This window comes from Phoenix dactylifera, chromosome 3, assembly GCF_051530095.1.
Source record: "Phoenix dactylifera cultivar Ajwa chromosome 3, Ajwa_hap1_PhDact_Kaust_v1.1, whole genome shotgun sequence".
Classification (NCBI taxonomy): domain Eukaryota; kingdom Viridiplantae; phylum Streptophyta; class Magnoliopsida; order Arecales; family Arecaceae; genus Phoenix; species Phoenix dactylifera.
This window is the reverse complement of record NC_143192.1, coordinates 37,279,379-37,293,617: the sequence shown is the minus strand read 5'-3', so window position 1 is coordinate 37,293,617 and position 14,239 is coordinate 37,279,379. Positions and strand designations below refer to the sequence as shown.

General features: G+C 39.7%; 1 protein-coding gene across 1 annotated transcript; it reads left to right on the top strand.

The window, feature by feature from the left end:
* The first annotated feature begins 6,909 nt into the window (after positions 1-6,909).
* LOC120109904 (uncharacterized) lies at positions 6,910-7,839 on the top strand. The gene has a single exon (XM_039123538.3). The coding sequence runs from the start codon at positions 6,910-6,912 to the stop codon at positions 7,522-7,524; it is 615 nt and encodes a 204-aa protein (XP_038979466.3). The 3' UTR covers positions 7,525-7,839.
* Positions 7,840-14,239: the final 6,400 nt, after the last annotated feature.

Here is a 14,239-nt window from a genome sequence, read left to right as displayed (position 1 = left end):
CCCTCATCATCAACCGAAAGGACATGCCGGGATACCATCCAGCTCTCAAAACTCAAAGGACAGAGCTTGTATCCTTCACGCACGAAAGGACAATTCACCTTCCTTCGCTTGAGTTTACCGTTCAACCATGCAATGATCACTTTAAAATCTATATAAATAGATGAATAAAAAATCCAAATTGTTTCGAGATGTATGCAAAATATGACTCAATATATGAGGTCCTCAAAGAAGATTCATCATTCTTTCGGAGCACAAAACCCCAACCCAAGAGGAAGCACTTATCTAGACTCTCCTAGCAAAAGAGGGGATTTGCCTATGATGTCCAACCTCTATAAATAAAATTCGCGATAAACAAAAAAAAATATGATAAAAAGACATTGTGGTGCCGTTGCATGATCCTTTTGTGCAAAATTTAGTGTTACATTAGCACCACCCATGAAATAATAAATTTTGATAAGGTCTTGGATTCGCAAGTATCAACAAGTTATGCTACGATACCAGTCAACAAGCAAGCTGCAGGCAAGCTAGCTAGTCTACCAGTGACATGTGGAGAACTTCTGGAAATACATCTCTTTTTTGGCAAAGATGAGTGCCAAGCAACATTTGCTTACACGGGGAAAATAATTAACAATTTCTCCAAATAAGCCCTAGTTCTTCTAACTATATTCTAACTTTCATTAGGGGCTTCAAGAGCGTTAGACATCTTGGGAAATGGGTGAGCATATGTACAGGTGGACCGTATAAAGTGTATGAACCAATGACCTGGGTTTGAATATTGCCATTATCTGTTTTCAACTTTTTATCCAAAGTTTCTCTTACCTACTTTCTGAAAAAATAAATCAAAGATATGAATCCTTCAATAGCTAAATATGGTGAAGTTACTCTTCTTTTTATTTTTTTAATAAAGATGGCAACAAGTCAGAGGGATGGATCGGATAGGCCATTACTTGTATCTATCCCGCAACTGAGAACTATATAGGCATACCTGTCCCGTACCCACCTCGAGATGGAGCATGCCGGGTAGGGTTAGATGGACCATGTCAGGTAAAACTGCAAATGTCAAAATTTTTAGATACAAATAAAATAAATAAAAATTAAAATAAATCTTAGCACTTCACATATTATTAAATAAAATAAGAGTTTAAAACATAAAATATAACAAAATAAATTTTCAATAATAATAGAAATATAATAGATAAAAATATTGTTATTTAGGAAGTCAAAAATCGACAAAAGAATAGTACCTCAGATCCATAGGAGTTGAAGCAAAAATATGTAATCATATTAAGAAGCTTCGTGGGAACTGTAGCAAAAAATATGTAATCTTAAAATTGAATGCAGAACTCCAAAAAAATAAAGGATCGAATTTTATCGAGTTTGTCGATAAAATTTGGGTGGAGATAGAGAGTAGCAAATCGACTTGCATCTAATCAGCTTGGAGAGGAGAATGGGTGCAGCAGTGCGGCTAGGGTTCGGTCATCGACCAAACAACAAGAGTCACTTTCAGCAAAAAAAAAAAAACAAGAGTCACAGGACAAGCGAGTGAAGAAACGGGAGCAAAGGATAGGAAGGGAATTAGTGGAGTTATATATATTCAGATTAGGTTCGAGATGAATTATACCATTATCCATACCCATCCCGAAAATGGTTCAGATTTTGAAATCAAGACCCAAACTCACTGCTAATTCTGAACAGGTCGAGTAAAAACCAGCCTCATTAAGGTTGGGTTTAGTCGAACATCTGATTGGTCGGAGTAAATTGCAGCCCCAATTCTTGAACAAAAGGTTGCATGTATCTCTGCATATAATTGTTTATGCTTCCTCACTTCTCTAGGTATACTTTTGGACAATGTTGATTTGCATTTTTGACAATTTATATTTAAGGAATCAACAATTTTTGACAATATGATTAAAACCCAACTATTTTGTGTCACCAGCCTAACCTCTCAGAACAGGCCTAATCCTTCAAGCAAAAAATTTATTTTCAGTAAACTACAAGAGTTTCAGCTAGGAATAATTTTACATATATCAAGACCATATGGACGGATGATCTGATTCTACGCTTGAGTTGGAACGTTCTCAACCATAATGTTAACCTTCGTCCTACGTTAGGCTTGAAACAAGCGTCATGACCAAGCCATGACTTGGTCAAACATCACTTATGCCAAGTGAGTGCAATCTGTGTGCGCATAAGCTGAGGCTGAATTCAATCTCAGACTTCTACTAACTTCTGAATTAACATTTGATAAGCAACCTACATTAAAATAATATTCTGGATTTTGAAACAGTAGCACCTCACAAACTTTCAAAATATTCCAGATCTCGTCGTTAATTGATTTCTCAAAATAATCTTTAATCAAATTACGTTGACTACTACCAGTTCTATAGCTGAATACACCTCTATGGATAAGGAGAGCGTTATCTTACTGTTAGACGGTAAACCGAGCATGGCAATCCGAGATATCTCATCTTAATTATGGAAATATATTTAAAAACTAAGACTGAAATCGCCAATGCGTGGAAAGTTCATGGAAAGAACACTCCGAGGCTAATCGCAGCACAACATTTTTGTAGCAGAATTTTGAAGCTGACAGCATCCAACTCTTCCATTCTCAATACGGGTAAGTCAACGATGCAAAAAAAAAAAAAATTGATTTATTGGGGAAAAAACGCCATTTTTATAAACTCTTGGGTTTGACTTGCCAATGGTGGCGATCGGTCCATACGTGTGTGAGCCCCTTTGCTTGCCGCGAGTAACTTACTTTGACCGGAAGTCGGCGGTGATCACCAAGGTGGCAGGTTAAGCTACAGTGAAATTGATTCTAAGTTCCCATGGAGCTCACTGTTTTTAAGCCAGAATGGACTTATTCATAGCCCCCAACCCTTTCACAAATATTCTATCAAAAATTATGATAGCATAGTAAATTTATAGCAGTCGAAGTAGGAAAACGAAGCCAATGGACTAGAGATTATGGCGACACAGCACCTTGGTTGAGCTAAATACACCGAGTCAATTCACAAGCTGTTCAGATAGTTAATAGCAGATGAGTTGGAAAAACGAGACCCACAGGCTTTTAGATTATGGGCGACAGCACCTTGGTTAAGCTAATGCATGGAGATAATTCCCAAGCAGTCAGTCAATTTCCCTTATATCAAACTCTCGAGTTAAGCTAGTTATGAATCATGGAATGGAAACTTTAGTTTAAGACAGCTGGTGCAACAATTGAGAAAGTCTCCAAAAAAAGGCTAGCCAGAAATTATTATTAGAATTCATTGACTTTGTTTAAGTATTCAATATTTTTCTAATACATAACCGATGTGAAATTGTATGAACGTCAGCATGAGTACTCCCATAATCCCCTAATGTAGGCTCTAGCATCCTTACAAGGCTAAAAGTCAAAATTCAATCAAATCTAATCATAAGTGTTACGATTGGTCTTTCGTTAGCTTCAAAAGAGACCGTGCTACCATACAGTATCTTTCTAGTCCACATGGGGCAAGTGTCTAATCCACTCTGATATCATTTATACCGATCTACGACCTCACCTAAAGAACTAGCTAGCCAAAGTCTTATTTGGATGCCTAGGCCCTGTGTATGCTCAAGATCTTTCTAAAGTACAACCGATGTGGGACCAAATATATGCTTGCACAGATTTTCATATATACTATTTAAATTTTGATTTCCTCAGCAAGGCTAATGAGCCTAAGTAATATCATTTTTGGCTAGCCTTTTTGGATGAGATCTTTGGTTGTTGCAGGACAATGTGAAAAGCATGAGTTTTGGGTTTCGGTTCTAACTTTGAGTCTGACTGGGCACTATTTTTTTTGGGATGTCATAATAGTCTATGTAAATAGTCACATGACCAAAATAAAATATTTTAACTATATAAATATTTCCTACAATATGTGTGATAGTTCGTGAGCATTTATCTATAGTTTCACAATAGTTATACGCTAGTGACATCTTGGATACTTATAAAAAGCTAAGGAATCCAAATAACATCTTCTAGCTTGTTTTTTTAGTTAGGATCCTAGATTATTAGAATAAGTAAAGAAATTTCATAATGATTTTGCTATGAAATTATCACAAGTTTGGATATACTTTCTAACTCATAAATGTATAATATATCTTTGTACCAAGAAATAATAAAGGAATGTGACTACAAGGATTCAAAACCTAGACTTCTCTCCTAAGGGAGGAGAATTGCCAATCAACTAAGATAAAACTTGTTCTGAAAAATAGGCAGATAGGCTATCGTACCTTCATCATTTTTTTTAAGATGCTGGTGTTTTGATTGAAACAGCATAACTCATAATATAATTGAATTCCAATTGCTTCACAAAATGTGCCAGCTTAAACTTACACATTTAGCACAAGCCTTAGACAAGAAACATCCTTTCTAATTAGAAGATTCTTTTCCATTTTTTCTCTTGAGCATAAAACACTTAGTTAAAATTAACCACATTTTATTTTGAGATTAGATTAGTTGAATCATTGTTGGAGACTCATCTTATACTTACATACTAGAACCATGCCATAGCGAAATGTGATCAAAATCTTGCCTTGATTTGGACCTCGCTCAACCGTAGATTAATGTTGGCCCACTTGAATCCAATCTCTTAACCCAGTCATGACCTGGTTGCACGCATCAGTTATCAGCAAGAGTTAGGTGCTGTACTCCATTATCTTTGGCTAATTATTTTACTGTAAGCATGCATTGATTTGAGGCTCGGGGTCAATCCCAGATCGATGCAATTTCAAATTTTCTCCTTACTTTCGGTGGTCGCTAACATTAAAATTATGTTCTGAATATCCAGCCGATATAGCTCTCGGCGTTGTAAAATGGCCCAAAATATCTTTATTAGCTTTTACACACGGTGGTTTTCTCTTTTAAAAATTAGATACTATCTTTGAAAAATGTAATTGAAAACAGTGCAGCCGCCAACGTGGAAAAGATTACGAAAGTGCACAAGGAGGCTAATGACTATTTACAAAACAAGCTGCAGTGGATCTTGTAGCAGCATGATTCGAAGCTGATAGTAATTGAACTGTTCCATCGTCCAATGGACCACTAGAAACAACAGTACGAAAAGTTCTTGTTTCATTGGGAAGAAAGATCCGTGGGGCTCAATAGTGAGAAGCCTATATTTTAATAGAAATTTTGGGCCGGGTAATCCTGTTTGGACTCAACACTAGGTAACCTTGTTTTTCTTTTTCTTTTTTTTTTTCGTTTTCCCTTTTTTTTTTTTTTTTTTTTTTTTTGCGCTAGAGTGGATGCATCATAGTGCACGAGTACGAATACACCCAATAAATTATGAAAACAAAACATCACGGATGCCCTGGGCAACTCCCCCTTCCGGATCCATAGAGTACTGCCCGAATGGTTAGCCACATAAGCTGCCACTCAATCTACGGGCCCATTGGCTTCCCTAAATACATATCGGGCCTATAAGGTTTTGTCATCCCTCCCCATTGCCTAGATATCTCGAATCAGAGGGTGGTCGCCCCCGTCCCACTCGGCCCCACCTGTATCCAACCTATCACTATGGCTGAGTCACCCTCCAAAATGATGAAAGATCTGTTGCGCAAATCGAAGACCTGCCCATGCAGCTCGTAACTCAGCACCAGGAACCGAGGTATTAGCTGTCTAACAACCACCAACCACCACCACCCTCGAACCCAGGTACCTGATGACAAACTCTGCGCCTCCTCGATGCCCTCCATCCACTACCGACCAAACGAAATTGACCTTGAGGAAGTTCGGGGGTAGGGGCTCCCAGATGAAGAACACCGTACGAGGCGCCACCTGAGCTGAAAATGAGCCTCAGGTGTCCCGAACTATTAAAGGTCCACCGAATAGGTACCATGAATACACTCCGTTGCATGTACCCATGCATGCCCGTTCCAACGCAAATCTCAGAGACAACCTACGTTCATCAAAGGTCTGAGTGTTCCTAGCCAACCAGATCTGGCAAGCAATATAGGTAGCTCCAATAACCATGGGGCGCTGCTGAGGGCTACTCGAGCAGTACCAAATAACTTGTAAAAATCAGTTCCGCATACCCAGGCATCCTGTGGAAATTCTAAAAGGCGTCAAGATCTCCTCGTGCACATGCACTAAAACAACACATAGTCTCCACACATCGTACAGTCAGGGAATCGTCGCCCCACATCTACTCATCTCGTTGGACACTAGGTATATAACCTTTTCTCCCAACTCCCCGTATTGGCATTCATTATCTCAGAATCCATATGCCAGATGAACTTGGTTGATCTAGCTCTCTAGCTGCCAGGCGCGCCCGGTCATGTATGCGTTGGAAAGTGCAATGGAGAGCCACAAAAAAATTATTCCTAAACACACTCTATGCCGTCTCGGGAACCAAGTCCCATATGGATGTTGTTATATTTTATGTCGGGATGCATAGTATGAGAGCGTATCACATATCGGTTTTGAATTAGTACGATACAGTACATTAATTCATACGGCTCAGGTTCGGTATGTTAGGTCATACTTTAGACTATTCAAATCCACCTACTCTCCCGAAGGTCAAAATATGAAATATAAAGTACGGTATATATGATGTACTAAATTATTATCAGTTAGGTCTACCAACTACGGGTTATGGGCGGTAGCACCTTGATCGATCTAAATGCATGGAGGAAACCCATGAGTTGGTCATTTGTTAAAGCTCTCAACCTGAAGCTGGCTAAAGATCCTGGAACCGTCAGTCCAGATTACCCAGTAGCCAATAGCCATTCCTTATTCCCTGGTTTCATTTAAGAAACCATGTCCGTGTGGAGTAAATAAAGCTTGCATGCCTCGAGAGCCACCCATGCTGCTCTATATATACCCATGCTCGCTTTCCCTCCGACACACAAGCGAATCCTGACATCTCTTCTTTAACAAACATGGCTCGGACTAAGCTTGTTGCACTTGCCTTCATAGTCTTGCTCAGCATTGGGCTCTCCGAGGCAGGCCGATCCTTGGCGTCTAGGGGCGGTGGTGGCGGTGGTGGTGGAGGGGGTGGTGGAGGTGGTGGCGGAGGTGGTGGCTCAAGGGGCGGTTCCGGTTACGGCTATGGTTCCGGCTCTGGACATGGTGCAGGAGGAGGATCTGGGGCTGGTGGCGGAGGAGGTGGTGGTGGAGGAGGAGGAGGTGGCGGCGGAGGTGGCGGCTCAGGTGGCGGGTCCGGTTCCGGCTATGGTTCCGGCTATGGCTATGGTGAAGGAGGAGGATCTGGGGCTGGTGGCAGAGGTGGTGGGGGCGGTGGTGGTGGAGGAGGAGGTGGAGGTGGAGGTGGTGGAGGGAGTGGAAGCGGCAGTGGCTCTGGGTCGGGAAGCGGGTACGGGTCGGGCTCTGGACATGGAGCTGGGGGAGCACGTGGAGGATATGGGAGAGGTGGAGGTGGCGGAGGAGGTGGCGGCGGTGGCGGCGGTGGCGGCTCTGGGTCCGGCTCTGGGTCTGGGTATGGCTCCGGCTATGGGTCTGGGCATGGGAGTGGTGGGGGGCGCAGCCACCCTTAAATTCTAGCCCTATGATAATCCCATGAAGCCCATGAAGCCCGGCATGCAGATGCTTTTACTCCGTTGTAACTCCTCTCCACCTGTCTTCGTCTCTCCTTGTATGTCCATGTCTTTCCCTCTGTCTGATTTTGTGTGCACCGTGTTTTGGTTATGCATGTAATAAATAATGGAGGGGGCTTCAGTTGCTAAATAAATGCAGGCTTCTCTAAATGCAATCAAATTTTGGATTTTCTTCGTTACATTCTACAAACTCCTCTTCTTTTTCATCCGCAAGCCTTTATGGTCCAGACTAATCCTTCATCTTTTGCAACAAAATCTAAGGTTCTGTCATGCTTAAGTTGGTATAAAACATGGAACTCCGACGTGCATGTTTTCTTGGACAAAAAAGAAACGAGGGGTTTGCTGCGATTCAAGTCAAGCAAAAAGTCAATAAAGTGCTCCGTGGACTGTCTACGGAATGGAAAGGACGAGAGGTGGTTACTGGTTAGGGGGGCTAAGGTGAGAGAAGGAATGGAAAATTTTTAAAAAAAAAACAATGAAAATCCAATCTCTTCTTCTCACTTCAGCGCTCTCCAGGGACCTTATAGTCATTTTCCAATTCTAATAATCTTTGACCATGTTTTGGTCAAGGAATATTATCGGGGGGTTAATATACACAACAAAGCAGATTTCAGGAGTAATATGCAAATATGGATACTAAAAAAAGAATCAGTACAGAAATAGGATAGATTTTATGGGTTAATGTGCTTTTTTTTCTCTCTTGATAAGAAAATTACATCAGGGCCCAACTCTACTCCTACCTCTGCCCCATGTAATATGAAATATCCTATGTTTTTACCGATTAATCTTTTCTCTTTGTGCCCCGATGTGTAAAAAGGCGCTAAAGCATAAGCTTTCCAAATGAGTTTACAAACGGAACCATTGACCTGTTCCCGGATCCACCGGATGCGTGCGGGCGGCAATCGCCTACGACTTCAAACAGTCCTACGCTCGAGCTAAATTCTTCCAGAGAATGTGGATTATGGTGAGCCAAACTATTGCGTGGACTTTGTTCTAGTTGCCCAAATACCCTCTTTGTGCGCAGATTGAAGTGTTTCTGGCTGACAAATCCCCCAAAACATTCTAATCAAACTTGCTAACTTTTGTGGTGTGACTTTTGCTCCATAGAGTGCGGTATAGCCATGGATAGCCACCACATCATTCATTTCACAAATAAGCGGCTCTCTTCTATCTCTACTCGTGTTAAAAAGTATCTAGACATATTTCTAGGATAAATAAGAGCAACCCATCTCTGAAATGGATGATGGGATGGCTATCCATAGTAATTCAAGACTCTACCGTCCAAAAACTGCACCGAATCTGAACTCACTAAGAAAAGGTGGTGAATGGTGACTTTGTAATAGCTCCTACATATATTAGGTCTAAAAAAAAGGTATGCTGACTTAAAAAGATGGGCAGTAGCATCTTTATCTAGCAAAATAGGTGGAGTCAACCGATGAGTCATTCTAAACCTAGTCAATTAGATAGATACATAGCCATCCTCTTTGTCCATTGTTTCACAAGACAAACCTTGTTCTCACTAGGTAAATTTAGTAGTTGCATTAAAATTATACATGTTATGTAGAGTTGATTATGGGCTGGGCCTCAAGCCTAAATTCTATTCATTTTTAATCAGACTTTGGGCCAGGCCTATTTAAAATTTGACCTTTTATGTGCCCAAGCCCTACACATGATCTGCTCTAATGCCATGCTATAAATTGTAGAAACTTTCCATACTATCTGATAATATATATGTAAGGACGCATGCAAGTATATGCTTCATCCTACATCAATATAATTATTCATCAAAAAAAAATTGGATATTTATACAAAGCCAAGAAACTCAAATATCACCTTTTATCTAGCTAAAATTTTTAAATAATATTCTACAACATTACAATAGGTATCAGAATGGAACTGGCTTACAGCCAAGTCTAGCAAGGACTATGTGTTTAGTCACATCAATTAGTCTAATGAGGATGCCTACAAAAGACATCAAAGTGGAACCTTACTCTAGCAAGGATGCCAAGTCTTCAAACAAGAGGAGTATGTGTTTAATCCCACATAAATTATGTGTTGAAGAGATGTTGGATGCTTATACAATGCTAAAGAACCTATGTAACTCCTTCTATCTTGCTTTTTCAGATAAGATCCTAGGTTGTTACGGATGTTATCAACATGAATCGAGCTCATAGCTCATGCAAACAAGAGGACATACAGGTCCATTGAAACTAAGCATATGTTCATAATCGTGTCGATGATTAGATTTAAAAGAATTTGAATCCTTAACCTCGTGAGGATGTTGGGATTTAAACCAAAGAAAGTATGCGAGAACTTGTACAGATGTGTGTTTGATCCCATATTGGTTATTTATCAAGGACATTTTGGATACTTTATAGGGCCTAGATATCCTAATAACACCTTCTAACTAACCCTTTTAGATAAGATCCTATGTTTTTAAAATTATATTCTCTTTCTTTTAAAAAATAATATTTAAGAATTAATTTTTTATGTAGTTTCTTTATTTTCAGGGGCTAAAAAAATAAAAAGATCTTCAGGAATCAATGTCAATCCAGGGAATTGTGTTGGTTCAACATCAATTGAAGCAAACCACAATTAATCAAAAATAAAACAAATTCACTAAGAAATTGGATCCTGCATGAACGTTCATTTTGATTTTGATGAATGTTGTTTAATTACCCTGATGTGTGAAACATATATCTTAATAACATTTTTCTCGATAGATGTAATAGACTTTTTTGAAAGAAAAATTTTAACAAAAATGATTTAGCTTACTCCATTCTACTGGTTTTATAAACCATATTCTGTTGGAAATTATATCCTAAATCCAATCAATTGCTGATTGTAAATGTATTTGAATCAATTATAAATAACATGGTATTTATTCATCACCAGAACATCTTCACAAACTCCGATGTGATGAAGTCCTTAGGACTGCTTTGTGTAATGAAATATGATTTTGTCACACAAGTCCTTAAATGTTCATGACCGTATGATATACTATTAATAGGACGATAGTATTATCGGGCGTAGGTCATTGTGTATCATATTTGTTGGTTGTCTTCCAAACCAAAGAGTATAGAGATATTAGTATGATATATAGGTGAGTGGTAGTGTACGTTCACTGAACGTGACCAATTAACGGACTCTCTCTTGTCAAGAGTTGTTCCGAGTGGATATGGGTATATGTATCATTTAGACCTGAAATTGCAACCGATGGCTTGCAAGCAACTCACTGTACTTTGGTGCCGGACTACCTAGATTTCTAATCCAACAACGGAAGGTTTCTGGATCCAGTCAAGTACTTGTGGTAGTCAGCTGCAGATCAAGATGGGATTGACCTCCCTTAGAAATAAGGGTGAATGCCTTGTATTTTCAATTAAGTAGTATCCTGGCCAGAAAAAGTCAAATCACTATCACTTGACTTATTGAATTGAAACATATTTTCGATGGATCATTTCAGGGTAGACAGACTCTGAACCCACTCTGGGCATTTTCTAGTCAAGAGGATGAATTATGCGATAACCATAGTCCATAGGTTCTAGAATATTGCTTTGCATCTATTCGGCCTATCCGGTCATCTGGTCCCATTGCTAGATGGTTACTTCGATTAGTGCAGGAAGTGTTCTTGTACTACCGACTTAGGTTCGAACCTGTGAGGTCACACGTTTAGAAGTTTCTGGATTGATCAAATGGCTGATTGACGATTGAGAATCATCTAGAGGTAAAATAGTCAATGTGATTAACTGATTACCCTAAACAATTGTTGCTTGGAGAAGTTAATTGGTGATTGGATCTCTGATTAGACTCAATTTGATTGAGTAATAGAGATTGGGCTTGACCAAATTCAAATATGATTTGAAATTGGTAAAACCGTAATTGATACCAAAATTGGTTTGGTGAAAATGTCTAATTTGCCCCCAACCAAATCAGATTTGGCTTGAGTCAAATTGGATTGAAATCAATTATGATCCTAGTATGACTAGGACTCCCTTCCCTTTGTGGGACCCATATATTGTATGTGGGACCCACGTCCTGCCTAGGTGGGACCCACGTCCTGTATGTGCGACCCACATCCCGACGCCTGCTCTTAAGCATATTCTTGCTTGCATGTGTGACAAGTGGCAGGCCTGGACACCTCACACAATCCTCGGGATCTGAGGGTTTTGTGATATTTGGTGTCAAAGCAAAGGATTAGTGGAGACTATCCGATTCCCGAAAACTCTCACGCATGATCATGTGACGAAGCGTGGCTTTCCACCCGGAGGCTCATGTGATGAGTGCTTTGATAGGTACGCGCGGGTGTCACCCTATCCATTGGGACTGAGCCCGCGCCACATGTGATGTGCAGTTGAAGACTGTCTTCGACTGGTACCAGATTCAAAATGTCTAAAATATCAAGCATGTTTTGGGTAAAATGTTTAACCAGTTCTTTCCGCATAAAATTTTTGAAATTCATGCTTAGCTCTCTGCATGCACACCATCAGTGGTATCATAGCTCGTCCAGGTTCTTTGTGATATCAAATATCTATGCAGGATGTGATCTTTTACATATGATGTAAACTGATTATATTATTTCATTATGTTATTCATATAATGAATGAACATGTTTGTTTGCATGATTAACTTGAATCTTAAAAGTGTTTTAAGGATTTAAAGTTATGGAGCATGCAAAACAAAGATAAGACATGAATAATGCAATATACTTAATTATAAATTGAGTAATGATATAGATCCTAGACTTTAAATGTGATTTGAACATCTAAGACATTGCATAATTCATGGGGTAATGGGTTAGCTAATTCTTTCCGCATAAAATTTTTGAAATTCATGCTTAGCCCTCTGCACGCACACCATCACATTCCTCAACCCGATCCTTCACTACTGGGGATGAGATCGGGAAGCCGCAGCCAACGCGGACTCCTTGGGTTGGTATGAATAGCCATCAGCCATTGAGGCCATTGCAACCGGCAAATAGCCGGCCTTATCTGCCATTGAGTCGAGTTTATCCCCTCCCAAAACTCTCTTTAAATCCCTTCTTTCCTTCAGATGATCCATCATTGCACCCCCTCTCTACTTTCTCTCCCTTTCTTCCTCATCTCCGGCAGCCACTATATCGCTAGAACCGAGTATCACCATCCGAAACACTCCCCTTTCTCTCTCTAGCTCTCGGGTGCTATGTTTCCTTGTTCTGAGATCCATCACCTCTCTTCTCGCCAAAATCTATAGGAAACAACCACTATCGATCGAGAACTGCCGCTCGTCCGTGAGTCCCCACCTCCCTCTTGCTTCTTCCTTAACTAAGGCAGATGCCACCTAAAGAAGTTAGAGGTGTTGCCCTTCCTTCTTCCTCTTTTGTTTCCTCTATGTGCGTGGCCAAACCATTGTGGCCACCTTGCCGCAGGCATCAACGCCTCACTAAAACTCGGGCCACCGCTGGACCACCAAACAACCTCGCCCCTTCTATTCGTTTTCCTTTTGAACAGAATGAGGAACCCCATTTATCATCTCCAATTTACTAGAAAAAGAAAGAAAAAAAGAAAAGAGAAAAAAAAAAGGAAAAAAGGGAACCCATCCCCTGATCTCACCTCTTTAGATCGGGTCCTCAATTTGACCATCCTTAAATCATTCCCTGATGGTCGATTTAGATTAGATAAACCAGACATTTGAATAAACCCAGACCAAGCTTTATCTCTCTCTTCACTTTAACCTTATTTTCTCCCTCATAATTGAAAGCTAACGGTATTAGATCCTTTTCATCGGAGCCTTCAACTCCAAAAGAGCAACAAGTTTGGACATCGGGCCATGTGCCGAAAGCTGTGATTAGTCTATTAGAATGATTTTTGAATCTGAGTAAATATGGTCAATAAGTTTTCTCTACCTGGTGAATTTTATAATGCATGCTATGCATTTGTTTAGAATCTATAATTACTAGTTTTGAAGGAATAATTAAAAAAATTATTTAAATATTTGAAAATTAAAAATTTTGAAAAAATATGCATGATTATGAATATTATGCATGTTTATACAATAGGATAATTCATAATAATTATGGATCAAGGATAAATTCCTTTCCCGGTATGATTAGGAAAATAACGATGAATTTGTATAATTACAGTGTTTGCAAAAAAAAAAAAAAAAAAAAAAGAAGCTTTGTAAGGTTAAATTTTAAGACTGTGCGGCCGTCTAGGTTAGAACCATCCGATGGGCCGTGACAAGTTGAGCTGCTACGAAATTGACCCCAAGTCCTCTCCGTTTTTAACAACATTAATTGGGTTACTAAAACCCACCGGCTCGTCCAAAGGCCAAGTAACATAATACTAAATACTAATAGCTAGCTGTTGAGGTCGAAAAATGAGGGATACCAACTAGAGTTTAAGGGGCAGTATACCACATATGCACCTTGCTCGAGCTAAATATGTGGAGGAAATCCACGAGTCCGCTAGCCACGCACGTGCCAATCCACTAGCTAGTGGCCACTTTCTTAATCCCTTTTCTGGATGGGAAGCCATCCGGAGATTGTTACATCTAAGGTCGAGTTCAAGTTATACCTAATGTATCTCCTATATTCAATCCTATGCATGTTTATGATGCTTTTGATGAATATTTTATTATGACTCTGCAAAACATATATCATGTTAATATTTTCTCTGTA